The sequence below is a fragment of the Sciurus vulgaris genome (genome assembly GCF_902686455.1).
Source record: "Sciurus vulgaris genome assembly, chromosome: 2".
Classification (NCBI taxonomy): Eukaryota; Metazoa; Chordata; class Mammalia; order Rodentia; family Sciuridae; genus Sciurus; species Sciurus vulgaris.
In genome coordinates this window covers 164,870,656-164,891,949 of record NC_136462.1, presented here as the reverse complement: position 1 = coordinate 164,891,949, position 21,294 = coordinate 164,870,656, and the positions used below count along the sequence as shown (strand labels likewise).

The 21,294-nt window shown below is 33.4% G+C and overlaps 1 protein-coding gene across 8 annotated transcripts in view; it reads left to right on the top strand.

Moving 5' to 3' along the window:
* Positions 1 to 21,294, top strand: part of MACROD2 (mono-ADP ribosylhydrolase 2) — a 2,108,743-nt gene that overhangs the window by 85,790 nt on the left and 2,001,659 nt on the right. For all 8 annotated transcript variants that reach the window (XM_079128517.1, XM_079128510.1, XM_079128511.1 and 5 more), the window contains exon 3: positions 1,903 to 2,010. In XM_079128517.1, the coding sequence (XP_078984643.1) occupies positions 1,903 to 2,010 (108 nt within the window). The remainder of the gene's footprint in view (positions 1 to 1,902; positions 2,011 to 21,294) is intronic.

Here is a 21,294-nt window from a genome sequence, read left to right as displayed (position 1 = left end):
GAGTTCTGAAACTCATCTTCAGTGATGAATCTTTTATAATCTCTAGATTTACAATGATTCAATATCCAGGATTGTCTGAAAAAGCCACCACATATTTAATGCCATCCAATAATCTTCAGAAAGCAGGAGTTTCTAATTTGTGTAGTCATAAAAATAAGAACTGATTGGATAATGGGTCCCAGTGTCTTCTTGCTTTGCCTCAGAGTCTTTGTCATTGGGCTAGGTGTTGACAATTTGATAACAGCACAAAATGTGATCTCTTTAGATGATAGGAAAATAACTGTTGTGGTCCATGTATAATGAATGTGGATACTGATACAATATTTGTCACCTTTGTTAAAAAGAAGGTGGTGTTTGTTGATAGCTTATAGTGGGGCAAACACTATTCTAAATGTTTACTGTGAAGGAGCCAGTATTGTACACACTGAAGCATGGAGAGAATAAATTACTTATCTGAGCTCACACAGCTATTAATTGGCAGAACTAGAAATTTGAACATCAGTCTGGGTGTAAAGTCTATTCCTGATGAGGAGAATAGTACTCTAGGAGTCAATGAAGAAGTCAACTAAACTATAGATATTTTTTATTTTGAAGTTTCTTAAAGTCCTTCTCTATTCTTGTAACAAACAATCTTCTCACAATATTTTCCTTCACCAGGGAATATTTGGATGAGAAGTGGTTGCTAAGAAAGAAATGCTTTGTAGGCAGAGAGAGGAAGGATCACTTTAATGACCAAAGATTATTTCCTTTGTCCTAGTCATTGGCTGGTGGGCCCCAAAGACAATGTGAGGTTACTCATAATCTATCACTTCTAACCTCCAAGATACTTCAAAATTGCATCTGAGAGTTTCTTAGTGAATAAATATATTGTCTTCTTTCATGAAAAGACTTGTACAGATCATAAATACTTAAAAGTTGAGTTCATAAATCTGCTTTCCTAGAATTATATTTAAAAAGCTTCTTATGCATAGCAATTTTATATATTTAAAAACATTGACTTCATACTTCTGTTTAATAAGTTTAATTTGTCTTAACATTGCTATTTGTCAAAAATAAATGACAGTTCAGTCTTTTAAATATTTTTGGATACAATAACTTTTACTTACTTATTTTATTTATTTATTTATATATTCATTCATTTATTTATTTACGTGGTGCAGAGGAGTGAACCCAGTGCCTCTACATGCTAGGCAAACACTCTACCTGCAGCCCTGACAATTCAAATTTGTAGTATTGCTCTAAAACATCTAAAAATATGTCTTATTTTAGAATGTAATATTTTGGCTTATTTTCAATACACAAATGGTTGACTGTTGTGTGCTGGGTAGAGCTATTTCTCTTTTATATCTAACAATGTCCTCTAGAGTGAAAGGTTAAATCTACCCTGATGAGAAGGGCAGTTTTACAAATATTCTCGAATATTTCCTGAGGGACAGCTTGTTACTTAGAAGTAGCAAAGAGCTGACCCTTTTATTTTTGTCTTCATCTAAATATTTTTTTCAAGGATGCTTTTTAAGTAACTGGAAAAACAGAAATAAGTTCCTTCATAAAAAAGTTATTTTATCTTCATATTTGCACATCTTTTTCTTATTTCCTTGTGAATTTAGTGGTTCATAATTTTATCTTAAAATGGACATTTTAATAACAATAATAATGTATAATAGTAAATATTGAATAACTTGCCAAAATAGATCAAATGCCCATTATTATGTTCATGATAATGCATTTGTGTTAAAGAATATTAAAAAATTGAGAATAAACCTATTCCTGGTATTTAAATACTTATCTCCGCTGTCTTTTGTAACACAGTACGATCCATATTGATTCTTAAAGTTGACTTGATTAAAAAGTTGTCAATTAAATTAATGATATTACTATTAATATGTATCCCTTTTATTACAGAAGAAAATATTCAGGAAACATCACAAGTGAAGAAAAATTTGAGTGAAAAAGTTTCTCTGTATAGAGGTGACATCACATTGCTAGAGATAGATGCTATAGTCAATGCGGGTGAGTAGTTCAGTTTTCTGTGATATGTTCTATTATGTGAATATTATTTCAAAATATTTTTTGTAAACAGAAATGAAAGTAATTTAGAAAAATATTCTTCCTGGTATAGAAATGTCTTATGTATTTTCCTTCTTGATTAAAAACCTTGAGGATTTATTTTATGTATGTACTACAATTAATGTGCTATCTGCAATACCTTCTAGCATGAGAGATACTAAGTTGAGACTAGGGTTCTGGACCATTGGAGAAGTGGCAAATTATTACAGAAAGTCTTGCAGGAGGAGTTTTAGCAGCTATATGATTATTAGTTTCATGCTTGAGTTAACTGGCCAATATAGGTGGTAAAGAGATGATTGAACTCTATCAGGTAAAAGTAAAACCCAATTATTTCTATGATTTCCAAACTTCAGTTTGGTTTTAGATTTTCATTTTAATTATGAAATACTTCATTTTAGCAGTCATAGTTTAATTGTTTTAATAATTAGTAGTCTAATTTTCCTATTTAACATTGGGAAAATATAACATGTTATTTATGGTGGTCTATGTTTTCTGTATATTTTATAATGACGTTATATATCAAAAAATACATAGTAGTTGTGATCCTATAAAAAAATAAAAGGAATAAATATAAGATACTTAATGGCTTTAATTTGTGTTTTAAAAAGTAAGACCCTTTACAGGTTGAAATTATCAAATGAAAAACAAATTTGGACGTATTAAGGAGAGGTTTTATCCCAAAGACTATTAACATAAGGACAGAAGGATGATTGCCATGGGGGAAGGAAGAAAATTGCAACAGAGAAAACCATTTTGACCATTCAATCTACAAGCATCTCCAGGGTTAAGCAGAAAAGTATTTTCGTTTTTATAGGGAGAAATAAACAAGGCTAGAAGGAAGTGGGTGTGGGGGAATGGGAAGAGGGGCTGGTATGATTGGACAGTAATATCTTTCTCTGAAGTCAGTTGATTGTTGACAGGAGCCATTATAGAAAGGTTGTTGACCTTCCATTGCTAAAGGGTAGGCCAAAGTAAGAAACCTGAGTAAAATTTGGTCCAGTTCATAGACATTTACGAACCAGATAATAATTGAAAACAGTTCAGGTAATTATGTATGCGATAAAGAATGGGAATTTGGAGGTTCTTTGTCTGGCGGTGTCATAGGTTACAAGGGGGTCATCTGTGAGTTTTATCCAAGTCACAAGGAAGAATGGTTCTTCCCAATAAACCATTTCTGAGAACACAAGAAGGTGGGTAATTTCTGGACTGTCATTATTTTCTAGGAGTACAGGGTTCAGGTCAAGTTCAGCATTGTGTTAAAATTCCTTCTGGTGGGGTTTGGGGATTTAGCTTAGTGGCAGAGCCCTTGCGGGCAAGGCCCTAAGTTAGGTCCTTGACCCTGGGGGGAAAAGGGAGGAAAAAGAAAAACAAAAAACCATAGCAAAAAACTAAGGGAAAAAAAAGATGCCTTCTGCTGATGAGTAGGAAAATGACTTGGTAGGTGAAAAGAAGGATCTAATGAGAACTGGAACACCTTTCACAATTCTGGGGACCTAGCTGGAAGGCTGAAAACAGATTGTTCTTCCCTCAGAGGTGGGTATCAGTTACTTTCTATGTAGCAGCTTTGCCATAATCAGTGCTGTTTTCTCCTTTTTTCCCCAATGCCTCTGTACTTCCTTTCTTCACTGTTACTTCTGTGCTTCTCTAAAATGTAAACTTTTTCTTGAGAAAGGAGTCTGGGTCATTTAATCTTCATGCTCTATGTCTCACTCCTTTTGCATAAAATTTCATCCTCATGTCATCTTACAGGCTATAGGTCTCCCTTATATCTAGTTCCTATAAAATGTTCATTTTTTGGCCCTGGTTATCAAGATGCTTTGCTTTGACCTCTGGGGACTCTGGGGAGAATAAGTCCTTGAAAAGGGTCTCATTATCTCCTCTATAGTACAGAATTCTAGTTAGATATTTTGACAGTTAAGAAGTCATCAGTGATTTATTGTAACTAAAATTCTATAAATATTTGAACTTTAATTTTATAATATTTAAATATATATCTCTATTTGTGAAGATATAGAAATTTGTATGTATGGACATATGGATACTGTTGATGACATCTACTTCCTTTTAGAATACTTGAAGACTTAAAGACTGCTCTCATGAGTTTTCTCTTTTGTTATTAACATAACATTGAAATTTCCATATTAGTACACTTAATATCAGAAATATGGTCTATTGGCTTTTTAAAAATTCTGTACCTGTATTTCTCCCCTTGAAGCACAAAATGGTGCCTTTTCTACTTTTCGTGTCACTTCCAAAAGTAATGTCCTATCCTTATAGTCTTAAAAATCTGTTTGATACTATATATTTGTCAAACTTAACCAGATGCAATTGAATTTGTAGTACCTATGACCAAGAGCTTATTCAGCACTGGGGACTTTACACAGTGACATGATTTGGCTCTGGTTTTAAAGATTGTTTATTTGATAAAAATATTTAGGCCATTAATTGAAATAAAAATGATTAACTATCCCATTATCATTTTGATTCTTTCACATTTTATCTTGTTCTTGCTTGTATGTATAATTTTTTCATAAATGCTGCATGATAAATTGACCTGCAAATGGGTAGCAACCTTTGTTCACTGCCCTTTGGCATCTTTATCTTACCTTTCTGGCTGTGCTGATTGTCATTTGGCCATGTTCTGGCCAAATCAGAAGGACAACCTCATCAGGAAATTCCTGGGTTGATGGGGAAGAAATGCCAAGTGTATAGTGTAATGACTCTATTTACAACTTTCTGCTGCGCAGTTTGTTTGCCTGGTGTGGGAAGAGAGGCACAGCTGTTAACCTCACAGATGAACAAGGTAACATGTCAGGAAACTCTGGAGCTGCCTCTAGTGAGAGGGGAGTCAGAGGCAGTGCCTTCCAGCCATAGTGTGAAAGTAACCCAGTCATTACATTCTATTAGATTTCTAAGATTCTCTTTCCAGGTGTACATTATTACATTGAAACACTTGGTCTTAGTAACTATGAATGGAATAATTTGATATTTTAAACTCCTTCCTAAAAAGTACATTTTAAATTTCCTTAAACTTCTATAAATGTTACCCAGGTTAAGCCTCCTATACAATCTTTTATCATATGGTTACATTTTCATAAAATAGGTTTTGTAGGTGTGATGGTAGCAGGGAAGTATCACAAATTTAGAATCAGTCCAACCTAGGTTCAAATTCAGATTCTCATATCCAGGGCTATTTTTTGTTAAATTTTTATTTTGAAATAATTATAGGAAATTGTTAAAAAAAAGAAAAGTGAAAGAAAAGTGAAAAGTCAAAGAGTCCTTCCTATGTAGCCTTCCTATGTAGCCTTGTGTAAACTTCCCACAATAGTGACATTTTGTAAGCTCTGGTACAATATAAAACCCAGGAAATTTATATTCGTATGTAACTATTATCTGGACCTAGACTGTATACTTTATTCAGTTTTCATCATTTTAACCTACATTTGTTTGTATGTATGTGTGTGTGTGTGTGTTTCAGTCCCATGTATAGATTTATGTAACTATCACATAATCCTGATAAAGAACTATTTTTTTTTTTTTTTTTTAAATCCTGGGGATTGAATCCAGGTGTGCTTAACTACTGAACCACACCCTCAGTCCTGTTTTGTATTTTATTCAGAGATAGGATCTCACTGAGTTGCTCAGGGCCTTGCTAAGTTGCTAAGGCTGCTTTTGAACTCATGATCCTTCTGCCTCAGCCCTCTGAGCTGCTGGGATTATTTGCATGCACCACTGTGCCAGGCCAGAACTATTATGTTTTCATGAAAAACTCCCCCATGATAACTTGTTTGTATTCATATCACCTATCTACCCTATTCCATGTTCTCCATCTCCATAGTTTTTTTCTTTTTAAGAATGTTTTATGATGCTGCAGTTAATGTGGAAATGCAGATATCCCATTTATGTATTCATTGAAATTCCTTTGGCTATATAACTTAGAAATGAGATTACTAGATCTTATGACACTTCCATTTTTAGTTTTTCTGAAGACTCTTCATACCATTTTCCATAATGTCTGTACCGTACATTTGCTTTTATCCAGTTTACATTCCTACCAACAAGAGTTCCCTTTTTTCAGCATCTCCTCTAATTCTTTCTTTTTTCTTTTTGATAAAAGTCATACAAACAGATGAGATATCTCATTTTGATTTTAATTTGCATTTCTCTAATGATTAGTGATGCCGAGCACTTTTTCATGTACCCAACTAGCATGTCTTCTTTTGACCATTTATGTCTTTCTTTTTTTTTTTATTTTAGAAATGTCTATTCCTTTGCCCATTTTAAAATCCTGTTATTTACTTTCTTGCTGTTGGTTTGTTTGAATTCCTTATATATTTTATATTTTAACCCTTTATTAGATGTATAGTTTACAAATATTCTGTGAGAGGTCTCTTTGTTTTGTTAATTGTGTCCTTTGCTTTGCTGAAGATTTTTAGTTTGATGCCATCCTGTTGATCTATTTTTGTTTTCATTGCCAAAAAAATCGAAATCATAGAACTAGAGAGTAAAGTGATGGTTACTAGAAGCTGGGGGTTGAAAATGGGGAGGGAGGGAATGGGGAGTTGTCAAAGGGTGCGAAGTTTTAGACAGAATAGGTTTTGAGATTGATGACTTAGAAAAAGGATTATAATTAATAATGCTATTTCAAAATAATGAGTAAATTTTAAATGTCTCATCATAAAGCTGATAGGTACACAAGGCAATGAATGTGTTAATTAGGTTGATTTACTCAATCCACATTGTGGATTGAGTGTCAAAATATCACAAAATATGTGTCAAAATATCACATTGGTCTGTATACATATTTTCAATTAGGATTTATTAATCAAAAATGTTAAATAACAAAACTATATGAATGGAATCATGCAGCATGTAGCCTTTTTTTTTTTTTTTTAGCGGTTCTGGGGATCGAACTCAGGGCCTTGTGTTCGAGAGGCAAGCACTCCACCGACTGAGCTATCTCCCCAGCCCAGCATGTAGCCTTTTGACGTTGACTTTTTTCATATGATTGCTAGTTTATCTGATAAGTACATGTTTAGCTTTATAAAAAATTGCTAAATTATTTTGCTTAGAGGCCGTGGAATATTGTAAAAAAACCCCTCAATAACGTATGAGAGATTCAGTTTTTCCATATCCTTGTCCATATTTGGTGTTATAATTATTTTTTATTTTAGTTGTTCTAAATGATAGTAGTAACATCTCATCATGATTTAAATTTGCATTTTCTAAGGATTAATGATGTTGAAACTTTTCCATATACTTATTTGCTGTATATTTCTTTTCGTTGGTAAAATTTGATGACTTATCGTTACTTTTTTTGGGGAGGTGAGTGGGTACCGAGGATTGAACTCAGGGGTACTCAACCACTGAGCCACATCCCCAGCCCTATTTTGTATTTTATTTAGAGTCAGGGTCTCACTGAATTGCTTAGTGCCTCATCATTGCTGAGGCTGACTTTGAACTCGTGGTCCTCCTACCTCAGCTGCTGGGATTACAGACATGGGCCACTGTGCCTGGTGATTTATCATTACGTTTATAATGGGTCTCAGTGCTATTTTAAGATCATTGTGAAGTTTGGGCATTCTTATTTTTTAAGATTCTGTCCTAAATCATATCTGACATGTATTAATATACGATAAAACCACATTAAACATAATTACTTAAGAGAGAGAGAGTGACTCCTCTGGAGAGTAGGGGACCAGTTCGTACCTATGGGAGTGGTGGTGTCTTGCCCATTTATAGATTTTAGATTTCCTTTCTTCTCATGCCTACTTGACCAAAATGCAGGAAGAGAACCATCCAGGGGGTGATTGCCTGTGTTGGAAAGTGTGGTCTTTCTCCTCCCTGCGAGGGGTTAGCAACTGGTTGATGGGGAAGTGCTATCTACTTACTTCCTTTTCTTTGATATTCAGCTATCTGTCCTCAGTTTATTTTTGCAGCATTTATACAACTTCATATTCATTTCACCAAATGCCTTTGAAGAATTCCCATTTGTGATTAAAATATTTCACATCTTCTTAACTCTCTAGCGATTCTGATCAGATTAAAATGACCATGTGTTTAGGAATTGTGACAGGTCAGGAAGGAAATTTCTTTTCATATCATATAAAATAAAGGTAGCTTTAGTTAAACTCAACACTTTCCTAAAATCAGGCCTTATTTTGAAAATGGTGTAATCATGAAAGTTAATTTATTCATTAAATTATATATGCATGAACGTTTGTGGGATGGTGGCAAGCATGGGTCTAGAGCAACATCCAACTTATAACTTAAATTGAACCTTTAGTTTGCTCTGAGGAACCTACTACTGCCCATATTTCACATTTGTGAAAATGAGGCACAAGGAAGTTAAAGCAGGAATTTTAACTCAGACTGCCTACTGTCTTCAGTGTTAAAAAGGAATTCTCAACAAACAAAATCTTTTTACCATATTTAGAGTTTAATTGCCATTTCTATGACCTTGGGCCTGATAAGCACACATCATTTTCAATTGAAAGGGCCCATTATAGGGCTGCCTTCTTATCAACTCTTCAGGAGATATTGATATTTGAGTAGAACAGTATTCTTATTTGTATTCCACATTTGCTGTTTTTTGATTGACAATGGTAAATTTTGTGTTATTATAAAGGAAGATTTGATCATTTTGATAAGAAAGAAGGTTGATAATTATTTTCAACACTTTTCTGTAGTTTAGCTTTCTAATTACAGAAACACCCAATGTTTGCATTTAAATAAGGACAGAAGTAAATATTTTATTTTGACAAAATATCAGTACAAAGGCAGCAACTTTTTCACTACAAATTCCATTTTTATAACTTTGAAGAAGCAAAGTTATGGCATGAAATTTCCCCAACTTCCTTTGACCCTGAGATGCAATGTGATTTGCTTTGTTAAGTTTTAATTTTATGACACATCACATCTCTGTCATGTCCAAAATTAAACTTTAAAGCAGAGTTATATTTTCCCACACAGGGGTTATGAACAGAATAAATTACCGGAGAAATGTTTAAATGAATGTAGAGGTATAGGGATGTTGACTAGGCTAACTACACCTTCCCACATAAACAGCTTGTTAATGTGCAATCAGTGACTGGAGTTGCCATGAACTTGGAGCTTAATGAACAGGTGGAGAAAGAGGATGAATACCAAACCAAAATGGATCTGACAGCTTATCAGGCAATTTCACTGATCGCTAATCCATTTCATTTGGCAACTTAATTTATCACACAGTTAGAATTTTTATCCCATGGGTTTTCAGGGGGAAATTAATTCAGAAACATGTCCAACACTACTGGGTTGAAGAGACCATCTTAAGCTTTGTGAGGACAGTTAGAAATAAATTATTTTAAATTCAGAAACCAGGTTTCCCTTATGATTCCATTTGTGTTTATCCAGTTCTCTCTTAAAATATTTATATACTGTTAGTATTTGATGATATAACTGCAACACTGAATTAAGTTTATTCATGTAAGAAAATTTCTAAGTTAAATTATTAGTTTAAATTAATTGGTGAAATAATCACTGAAATATGTTAGTTAATATAATTGTCTTTACATATAGAAAAACCAGAATATGTTTATAGCATCCCTAGCAAGAGATAATGAACAGAAGAAATTATTTCATAAAGCTCATAGTTTTTATATCTTCTAAGTACTTACAAAATGTCTTTCTTAGACTCATTATTTTACTTCAAAATATATATTAAAGCAATATTCCTGACAATCAGGAAGAAATGTGACCTTCCTCTTACAGTTCATTCTGATTCTGCTTGGAATTCACAGGGATGAGCTTCCTTAAATGGTGTTGGCTTAGGAACTGGCTATAGTTTAAAATAACTTCATAACCAGAAACACATTTTCTTTACTTTTTAAAGATTTGATTTATAGTGAATAGAAAGTTAAAATGAATATTGATCCTTGAAAAGCAAATATGTCTTGTAAAACAATGACAGAACAAAAGAACACAATAGAAGATGATCGAGTGATTGATTTTCCAAAACCTGGAGATCGGCACTTCCCCCTTATATGTCATCTTCTCTAGGCATCTGTAGCTCTGTGAGCATGATGAGGATGAAGTGTTAGAGGAGATAAGTTGCACCCTGACATGAACTGTTACATTTTATAAGATGATTGAGGAAAACTGATAACAAATCATTTATAAGAAGGAATTTGAAAAATGAAGAATGAGGCACAAGATCAATAAGATCTATGATATAACTCCAGGAAGGGACACCAGGGAATTTTTTATAATTTTTCAAACCCTGAGGTACCTTTAAGAATTTAAGTCAGTGAAAAATAATCAAGATGACAAAAAACAAAACAAAACAAAACAAAACAAAAAAAACCACAAAGTGGGATAACGCTATCATTGATTGGATATGTCAGGCAAATTTTCCCTGTTATTCTATGACCAGGCTTGTTAAACTAATAGCTTCCTAATCTAGAGGGGCTCCATGTTGAATCATCCTGGCATCCTTCCCAAATTCCCATTCTGATTCTTTGGTGTTTTCCCCTGGAATATAGTGCACACCTTCAACCTTGTCATTTCAGCAACTGGACTTTGTTTTCTACCTTTGATGGAAAATGGTCACTGAGTCTAGTACTAGCCCTTGGGAATCAAGCCCAAAGGAAAAAAAATCCATAGGACATCGTTTTATTTTCTTTCTGTAAGAGCAGTGATTGTGTCAAACTTTAGTCGGCATCAGAATCACTCTGACATTGCTGCTGTTGCTGCTCTTGCTATTGATGGCAAGGGTGATGAGAGTAAGAGGAAAAATAAGAAACAAAAAGGGGAATGCTCCTCTAATGGATACATTTGGGCTTTATAGTATTTCCGATTTATTAAACTATTGACTCTAACTTCTTTCTATTTAACACTAACATTTTCATATAATTTTATACAGCTCATAATTATAATTCTGAATTTCTTTATAGTATATTTTTATATCCTGTTCCTTCTAATACTTCACTTCTCCATTACCTTTGTGTCTCTAATAAAATTCCATTTATGTTTCAAGGTTCCACTTAGTTTTCTAACAGTTTCCTCATTTCTGTTGACTTTTATGATCCTAGTACTTTATAATTCACTATAGAACTTTTGATATTAAATCTTTTTTCTTTTAATGAAAATTATGGGAAATGAGATGCATCAGAACATGGATTATACAACTCTGTGTCTAATGCCTTACTCACTAATAGTCACATAGTAGGCACTCAGCAAATATTTGCAGAGTACAGAATCATTCTAAGGTCTGGGAAAAGAAGAATGAATGAGATGCGGTTTCTGGATTTGATGCTCAAAGTATACTGACAGAGAAAGGTAGGTAGATACCATGTAGAAATTATTATTTTTAGAGTTGTGTATATAGTGCTAGGAAAACCCAGAGGAGACTGATTTATGCATATCATAGCTTTTTGTTTCTTATGATTTTTCATTTCTGTATTTGTAGCAGTGGTATGGGCAGGCTAAGAAGTACTAATATGTTTGTGACTCTTGATTTTTCTTGTCAATTATTTCCAAAGAAATTCTGTTCCCTCAAATGTGCATTGTTTGCTCGTGTTACTTTCTCATTTATATTTGGTATCTTGAAATATATTTTTTTCCCAAAATGATAAAACCTTCTTTAATAATCATGGTGGTCTCAAGATTACCTTTGTCCCTCTGAGTATACAGGCTCCTAGTAATACTTGGGACTGTAAATTTTGATGATTATTTTCATGCTTATATTATATGGTACCCTTGCCTTTCAGGTTATTCTGATAATCTTCTGAACTTACTTTAGAAATTCTGACTACACTAGTCCTTTTAAAGTACAGTTTTTTCTGTACTTACGGCCTACAGAAATGCAAGTTAATAAATGGATTGTTTAGAGCTATTATGTTTGTGGCAGTTTGCTATCTATGAAAAAAGGAATACAATAATATTAGTGGTTTGTAATATTTGTTACTTATATCTTTTCTGATTTATTTATGGGTTTTGCTTTTACTAAAATTTTGCTTTTTATATATTGAATCTGTTGAACTTTTTCTTGATGATATCTAGAACTTCTTCATATTTTATAAGGCATTAGGGTGATGTGGGTAGAACTCAGGATTTGAATCTGAGTCTCAAATGATGAATTTGTTGGACTTTGTCATGAGCATCCTTTGTGCATGGTAATTTATAACTTTTCAACCTAAACATTGACTGTTTCCATTACTGCTTAACTAGGGAGAAATAAAAAGAAATCCTCCTTTGGAAAAATTTGGGGATTTTCTGGCTCACTAAAAGCACTCCTTTTGATGTCTGAATGGAACTTTTTAATCTAATATTTCAATGGGGAGCTAACAAAGGAGGAAAGCACCCTAGAGCTCTGTCATTAGTCCTTCCATTCACTGTAATTCTTGGCAAGAGAAAACTTCTCCAGAGGTTTTTTTGTTTTTTGTTTTTTTGTACCAGGGATTGAACCCAACCATGCTTAACTACTGAGCCACATCCCTAGCCCTTTTTATTTTTTATTTTGAGACAAGTTTTCACAATGTTGCTTACAATCTCATTAAGTTGCTGAGGCTGAGGGCTGTGACTGTGGCTTAGTAGCAGAATGCTTGCCGGGCACTTATGAGGCCCTAGGTTTGATCCTCAGCACCACGTAAAAATAAATAAATAGAATATTATGCTAAGTGAGATAAGCCAATTCCAAAAAACCAAGTGCCGAATGTTTTTTCCGATAAGTGAATGATGATATATAACCGGGGTGTGGGGAGGGGGTAAGGAAAGCAAGGAGGAATGATGGATTGTGTAGGGGAAATGAGGGGTGGGGAGGGGACGGGGGTAAGGAAAGATAATGGAATGACACAAACACTATTACCCTATGTACGTGTATGATTACACAAATAGTGTGACCCTACTTTGTGTATAAGCAGAGAGATGAAAAGTTATACCTCATTGTGTACAATGAATCAAAATAATAATAAAGAAAGCAAAAAAAAAAAAAAAAAAAGAAAAAGGTATTGTGTCTATCTATAACTAAAAAAAAAAAAAAAAAAAAAAAAAAAAAAGTTACTGAGGCTGATTTTAAAACCTTCGATCTTCCTGCCTCAGCCTCCTGAACTGTTGGGGTTATGGGCCTGCACTATCATGCTGAGCCAAACTTTCATTTTTATTCCATCCTTTTTCCAGACTTTCTGAATGACCTAGATGTAACTTATTACCTGTAATGGTCAGTGTTGTTCTGATCTAGAATAGGCTTCTGGAAGAACCTTCTGTAAGAGAATGAGTTTTCAGTTTTCTTCTATGAATCTAGTATTAAACTTAAAAGCATAGTTATAAATGGCAATATAGTAATTGATTTTTAACATCTGTCCATATTATTGATCATTATTGATGCTTCAGGTATTTCTGTAACATTTCTGAACTGATGTTGAAAGCATCCTACACAAGGGAATCCTTACTATTATGGATCATTTGTTATTTCAACATATGGTGGTAAGTATCTACTAAAGGCCTTGTTATTTTTTGACTTTCTCATTTGGCATTTTATGTTAAATAGCCTGTGCTAAGAAAATCTTTAATGCCAGAAAGGAAAGTACATATATTCATTTTTCTGCTTGACTTAACAGGAAGACTTGGGTTTTATATGGGCAAAATCTAGTAGTAATACAGAATTTAAGACAGTATTTTGATTTTTATAAAGTAAATGTGTGATACTTTTTTCAAGTATGGTATTTCTATTAGAGCTTAATTTAAGCAGGGAGATAAGTAGGGAAATGAGAACAGTTTAATTATGATCCCATCCAGAGTACATAGTCCACTGGGTGCGGTGGCCCATGCCTGGTACCACCCTCCCCCTACAAAAAAAAAAAGAATACATAGTCATTGTGTATAGGTTAGGAAGTTAGAAAGTGATCCTGTTATGTCATGTAGATTTTATTTTGGTGGGGGAGTGGGGATTGAACTCAGTGGCATTAACCACTAAACCACATCCCCAGCATCTTTTTGTATTTTATTTGGAGACACGGTTTCATTGAGTTGCCTAGTATCTTGCTCAGTTGCTGAGACGGCTTTGAACTCATGATCCTCCTGCTTTAGCCTCCTGAGCCACTGAGATTACAGGTATGGGCCGCCATGCCCAGCTTCATGTCATACAGTTTTAAAGATTGACAGGAATCAAAAGATAGTCCAGGACAGATGCTTCATGTTACAGATGGGAAAAATGAGCCATAGAAAGAGGAAGTAACATGCTCATTTACATGCAGGCCTTATCTGACAAAACCATGAGTAGGAATTAGGACTCATTACACATTTGTACTTTTCCTCAGTTCGGAAAGAACTCAGTTCGGATTTACTTAATCATACTTAATTTATTAAAAACTGGGCATGTTCTTCATGATATGAAATTATTCTGTAGGTTGGATTCTGAATTATTTTTAGCACTCATCCTCTTTTCTGTAGTATTGAAGCAGTATGGTTATTAAAATCTCCAGTGAAACTTCTGTTTTGAAATATTTTTTAGATGAAAATGGGTGATGACTGAAACCTCTGACTGACACATTATAGTTAGCCTAATTGAATTTTTGAAGATTTTTGTAATGTATTGTTGCTGAGCTATTTTGGTTTATTGTTGGTTGGAGAAAGAAAACACCTCTGTAAATATACTTTCTGCTTTTATATTGATCTCCTTTTACTTGAAATGATAAAACTAAAAGAGGCATTGTTATGTCTTTTAATGAAAGTATTGATTTTTTGTTTGTGTGAAAATATCTTAGTTGTTAAGTGGCTTTATTTTATGTTTTAGGAATATACTTCTATTTTTTTTACTGATATTGAAAATCTGTAATTGGTCTAAGGGTCACTTCAGTTACTACCTTTATAAAAGTCGGTTTTCTTTTCAATTTAGAGATATGAGTGAATCCTTTTTCCCCTTTAATTTTTCCTACTGTATAAAAGGCATATTTTCTAGATTTCTCTAGGCTACTAATAATATTATATAGGTCTTGGGATAATTCAGTCCTCTGTCATTGGTGAATATTCTAACCCCGATCGTTTTATTCACTTTCAGAAATGGTTTTGTAAAGTAACAACTATATTTGTACTTGCAACTAGTCTAGTAGTTTGGATTTGAATCCTTTCTTTCTCTCAGTTATTCTTCAGTGAAGGTAACTTAATCCCTTTTGAATCTGTTTCCTTGTTTTTAAATAGGAGACAATAATAGAGTCATTGTGAAGATTAAGAAAAACGTAGCACACATCCCTGGCACAATTGTCATGTTCATAAATAGTAGCTGTAAAAATAGTGTACCTAGGGAAAATTTTTTTTTTCTTTTGAAAAAATTTTAAAGTAAGTATTTTGAAACAGTCTTCTTAGCAAATATTTAATTCATCCATTTACCTCTATGATCAGTTAGTCTAAATTCTTTTCTCCTTTTCGAAAAACATGGCATTGTCTCATTATATAAGAAGGTCCCCAAAGATGATCCTATTAAAGCATATTTATTTTTTGTTATAATAAGATGAAAGTACTTTTTTACAAGGTGTCAGGACAAATGTTTGAAATTTCCTTCTGGTAAACTCTCTAATCCTGGGAGTAGCACATATTTGGATAGGAGACAGTAAATGATTGATGGCAGTATCTTGTGTAGAAATTCTGCACAATTATTTAATAGTTTCGTCTGTTCACTTCTCACCTTTGTAACCTTGACTTTCCCGTCTTAGATTCCAGAGATACTCAGATGCCTCTCCCCACAGAGTTCGCGTCTATCTGGCCTACAAAACCTAATTTCTAGTGTACTTGATAACAGTTTCTCACCATTAGAGATTGTGTAGCATCTTTGAAATTGTAGTTTAATTCAAGCATTGAACCAAACCAGTGTTTTTTTGCTTGTTTGTTTTTGATGAGGTTATAGTCAGGCAAGAGAATGAGGCATGATATTGTGTGGTAACTTGGAGAAATTAGCTTGCTTCTTGCCTCATGAACAAAGGCAGAGGATAAGGTTCATGATTTTCAGTACAATACTTGAGCATAGACATGAGTATAATTTGCTGACATTGCAGAAAGCATTTGGTTCTTAATTTAGAAGCTCTATTTTAACCAAACATAGTATGAATGTCAGAAAATTTAAATGATTAATATAATTATTCTACCTTTAACATTGATTAAAGCACCTGTTTTTCTCCCTGACCTATCATATGGGATCTCTAGTTAACTTTTCATTATGTGCCTTGCCTTTGACTATCGCATCTCAACAAACTTTCTTGGTGGTCTTGTCGTATCGGCCATAATCTTTCTCTCCTACTCAGGCTTTCTTTGTTTGAAGAAGCCTCACCTTTGCTGGCACTGAAGCATCCATTGTACAGGTGTGAGGAGGAAGATTGTGATCCCAGGTACAAGCTTCACCTGTTCACCTTTGCCCTCCCAAGATATCCTTCATGGGTGGTCTTTCTTAGAGATGAAAATCTCAAGTTCTGCATTCCCAGAAATCAGCCTACATAAAGAAGTCTTTTAAAATAGACAACTTAAAAAAATCTAAAATCTGAAGGCTGGGCATGGTGGCACATGCCTGTAATTCCAGCGACTCAGAAGGCTGAGGCAGGAGGATCACAAGTTCAAAGCCAGCCTCATAAACTTAGTGAGGCTCTAAGATGACAAAAAATTGAAAGTAGAGCAGAGGATAAGTAAAAGGTGAGAAAACAAAAACCGTCTGTGATTAGCTTTGGAAATATTCCCCTCAAATTTGTTAGACATAAAATTTAGTAGTTGCGTAAGGGTGTTTCCTTTTCTCCATTGGTATTTAAAATATATCCTTTACCTTCCTGAGTGAGTTTAGATTTTTATTTCTAGCTTCCTTTATACATAATTAATTTTTTTTAAAAAAGAGATATGTGATAATGCCAGTGGTATTTTTTCCTTCTTTTTTTTGTCTTGAACCATTTTTTCTTTGCTCCACAAAGTACATGACAGTCTTCAAAGGACGATTTGTTTCTACTATATGCATGCATACAATATTAGAGGCAATGTGACCAAGATATAATGTTTTACTTATGAATGTTTCTTAGAATTGGTATCAACTTATTTTTCATTTCTTTTTTTTTTTTTTTTTTGGTGCTTGAGTTAAAACTTTATCATTTTATCTCATGTCTTAGTCCATATCATGTGTCTTAGGAATCTATCATGTGAGTTACTTCTTATTCAATTACCTATCCATTAAAACTAGGTATCCACTAGGGACTTAGGGGCTTAATGTGCTTCTCTTTTACCTCCTACACTGTTATAACATTAGCTAAATTGACTATTTAAAATAACCCTGATATCTTACTCTTCTTCCCAGTGTCCTTTTTTTTTTGGTATTGGTTTTTGAAATCAGGGAACCAGGGGTACTTTACCACTGACTTACATCCCCAGTTCTTTTATTTTTTATTTTGAGACAAGATCTCACTAAGTTGCTGAGACTGGCCTCAAATATTGATCAGCCGCCTGAGTTGCTAGGATTATATCATACTGCCATGCCTAGTTCCCAGGTATACCTATTGTATATTTAAAAATCTCATCTTGTAACTTGGTTTAATTGCTTGGAATTTCTTGTGTCTCAACCTTCCGAGTGACTGGGAGCCACTGCGCCTGGTTTTTTTTTTTTTTTTTTTTTTTTTTTTATTAACAATCTTTGAATTTAAAATAAATATTGGAATATATTTAGTTGATTGCAATTATGTATAAAATTTTGTACTTCTATTGTTAGATTTTTGGGTTTCCTTCTCCTAAGAGATAGAGACCTTTGCAAGACACTTTGTTTCTTAAAAACATATCATTGGAGTGAATGTCCAATGATAGTGGAGTGAAACAGACATTGTTACCTCATGTACATGTATGACCGCATGATATGATCCTGCAATATGTATAATCAGAAAAATGAGAGATTATGCTCTATTTATGATCTATCAAAATGTATAAATGCATTCTACTGTCATATACAACTAATTGGACAAATAAAAACAATAAAAAACATAACAAAGCAAACCACAAAAACAATACATTTGGCAGATAAGTTCCAATTGATAGTTAATGTTCTTCGAAGAGAATAACAACATACACATTTATTAATTAGGGTTCTTTTTCTAGTTTACTTTCATTGTTAGACATTTTTTTCTTTTAAGTAAGATGACTATTAGGGTTCTCCAGAGGAACCGCTAAATATATATATTCATTAAAGCAATTGCCTCATATGCTTATGGAGACTGACGTTCTAAGATCTGCAGTTGACAAGCTTGGAGACCCAGGAAAGTCAGCTTTGTAGTTCTAGTCCAAAGACTGGCAGGTTTGAAACTCAGTAAAAGCTGATATTTTAGTTTGAGTCCAAAGGCAGTCAAGTCAAGTAGGAAGGACTCTGCTATTTGTGAGAGGGTCAGTCTTTTTGTTCTGTTCAAGTCTTCAACTTATATAAGGCCTACCCACACCAGAGGGAGCAATATGCTTTACTCACTCTGCCAATTTAAATGCTACACTCATCTAAAACCGCCCTTATAGAAACACCCAGAGTAATACTTGACCAAATATCAGGACACTCTGTAGTCCAGTCAAGTTGGCACATACAGAGACCTAAAAATTCTTTGTTGTACATTTTACATTTTTATCATGGATGTAGGCTAAATTGCAATCTTTAATATTTAATTCAACTACAGTAGAGTTACTAAGTTATCAATAAATCATTATCACTCTGATTATTTTAAATACAATTTGCACATCCCTAAATCAGAAAATTCAAAATCCAAGGTGCTCCAAAATCCAAAACTTTTTGAGTGCTAACATGGTACACTAAAATTATTATATAAAATTATATTCAGGCTATATGTATAAGGCAGATATGAAATATACTTGAGTTTTATCCCCAAGGTACCTCATTAGGTACATAAAAACATTCCAAAATATGAAAAAGAAAAACTCAAAAATATGAAATCTTTCTGTTCCTAAGCATTTCAGATAAGGGATACACTACTCATATGTTATCTTCCTCCACATTATTGTAGATCCTGAAGATAAATTAGTGAACAAGATAAAGTCACACCCCTCCTACGAGTTATAGTCCAATGAAAGTGAGAGATAATATCCAATAAACAAAAATATATTAAGATGTCAGGTAGTGATAAGTGCCATGGAAAAGTAAAACACAGTAAAGGGGAACTATTTTAGGTATATTAGTCAGGGAAAATTCTGAAGGGGTGACATTTGTACAGAGATCAGAATAGAGTGGAGGAACAAATGGTATAAATCTTGATAAAAACATATGTAACTAAAGTTTCTGTCATGGTTGAAGATTTTTACTTCATAAATCTCTAAAAGAATTTGCCTAATATAGTAGATACAGACAGTCCCCAACTTATAATGGTTCAGCTTGTGATTTTTTTTTTTTTTACTTTATGATGGTGTGAAAGTAATACATATTCAGTAGAAACCATACTTCAAATTTTGAATTTTGATCTTTTCCTGGGTTAGCAGTATGTAGTATAATGCTTTCTTTTGATACTGGCAACTGCAATAGTGAGCTACAACTTTCAGTCAGCCTAAAAAATCACCAAGATGAAAAAAGAAAAAAAAAATACAGCATTGCTACTGTAATGTTCAGGACGTTAAGTGTATGAAATGCATTTTTGTTTTATGATATTTTCAGGTTTTTTTTTTAATATAACCCCATTTTAAGTCAAGGAACATCTAATTGTAATATGCCACAGAAATCTCTCTTTCATGAAAGCTTATTGCCCTGTTTGTTGGAAGTACAACATTAGAGATTGTCTCAGATGCAGGGAACAGCCTGACTATGGTAATGCCCTTCCCAGTGACTACTATGGAACTATCAAGGTCTTGCCATTTTGGCTTAACTCAGGGTAACTTTGAAGGGCCATTCTAGCTCCAGAAGTCCCAGTGGGGTCAATCAAGACTGTTGCTAGATCTGTATCATAGTTGTTTCTTCCTATGTCAAAATCTGCTTCATTCTTATCCTTTTCCACAGGTTTGATCTCAGAGGTAGTACTTAATTAACATCCTCCATCTTGGTTAGGTATTCTGCTTCCCAGAGAACCAATGTTTGATGTGGAGTTTTTTTGAATCTAGACCTTATTTATCACCTGATTTCAACAATATTTTGCAGACTGTTTCATATCAAGTCACAGTCTGCTCCCAATAGAATTTTATGTTAATATGAACCTTACTTTTCTAACTATAGTTCTCTGAAAATGAACTTTCTACTTACAACACAATTTGGAAATTGCTGAAGAGATTGTGTTTCCTGAACACTAAGAGATACATGGTATTTCCGAAGCAAGTTTATCTTCACTGCTCTGAATGTTTTAGAAGTCTAATATATTCAGTTATATTTAACTAAAATCTGGTCAGTGGTAATCTCTTTTTCATTTATAAAGTGTATGACACAAATTCATATCAATGGTTAGGGATTTTCAAATTATCTCCATGCTCTAAAAAGATAGAAATTGTTTTATAATTTACTTGTAACTTTTTCCATCAAATATATAAGAAATGTAAAGTTCTTAGTAATGACGACAAAGATGTGAATGACTTAATGAGTAGAATGTTTTTAAAGCAACCATCTTTAATCATTTCATAGTTTTGTGCAATTTTTGAAAAATTAATATATATAAATTCCCATTTGTATAATTGATATTATTTGTAAATTATTTTTATCCTTCCTGAATCAAGAAATATGTGAATTATTTTTGTTATTTATGTGATTCATAAACATCAGCATTAATTCTTTTCAAACCTGATTCCAAAGATAATTATAAGATAAAGAGACTACATACCAAAATCTGTCATGGACTTAGGGTTATACAGAACACAAATAGATAGACAACTCAGTGAAATTAGAAAAAACAATACATGGACAAAATGAGAAGTTCCACAAAGAGATGAAGATCATAAAAAAAAAAAGAAATGCTAGAACTGAAGAATACAATGAATGAAGTGAACAAAAATGCCATGGAGAGTCTTAACAGAAGATTTGTTTAAACAGAACACTAACTGAACCTGAAGACAGGTCACTAAGGTGAAAAGAGATTTAAAAGAAATGACAAAAACCTATGGGATTTATGGTACACCATCAAGAGAGCTAACTTTTGCATTAGGGAAGTTCTAGAAGGAAAAGAGTGAAAAGAGTAGGCAGAAAGCTTAAAGAAATCGTGGCTGAAAACTATCTATATTTGAGGAGAGAGATGGACATCCAGGTAACGAAGTTTAAAGATCTTCAGT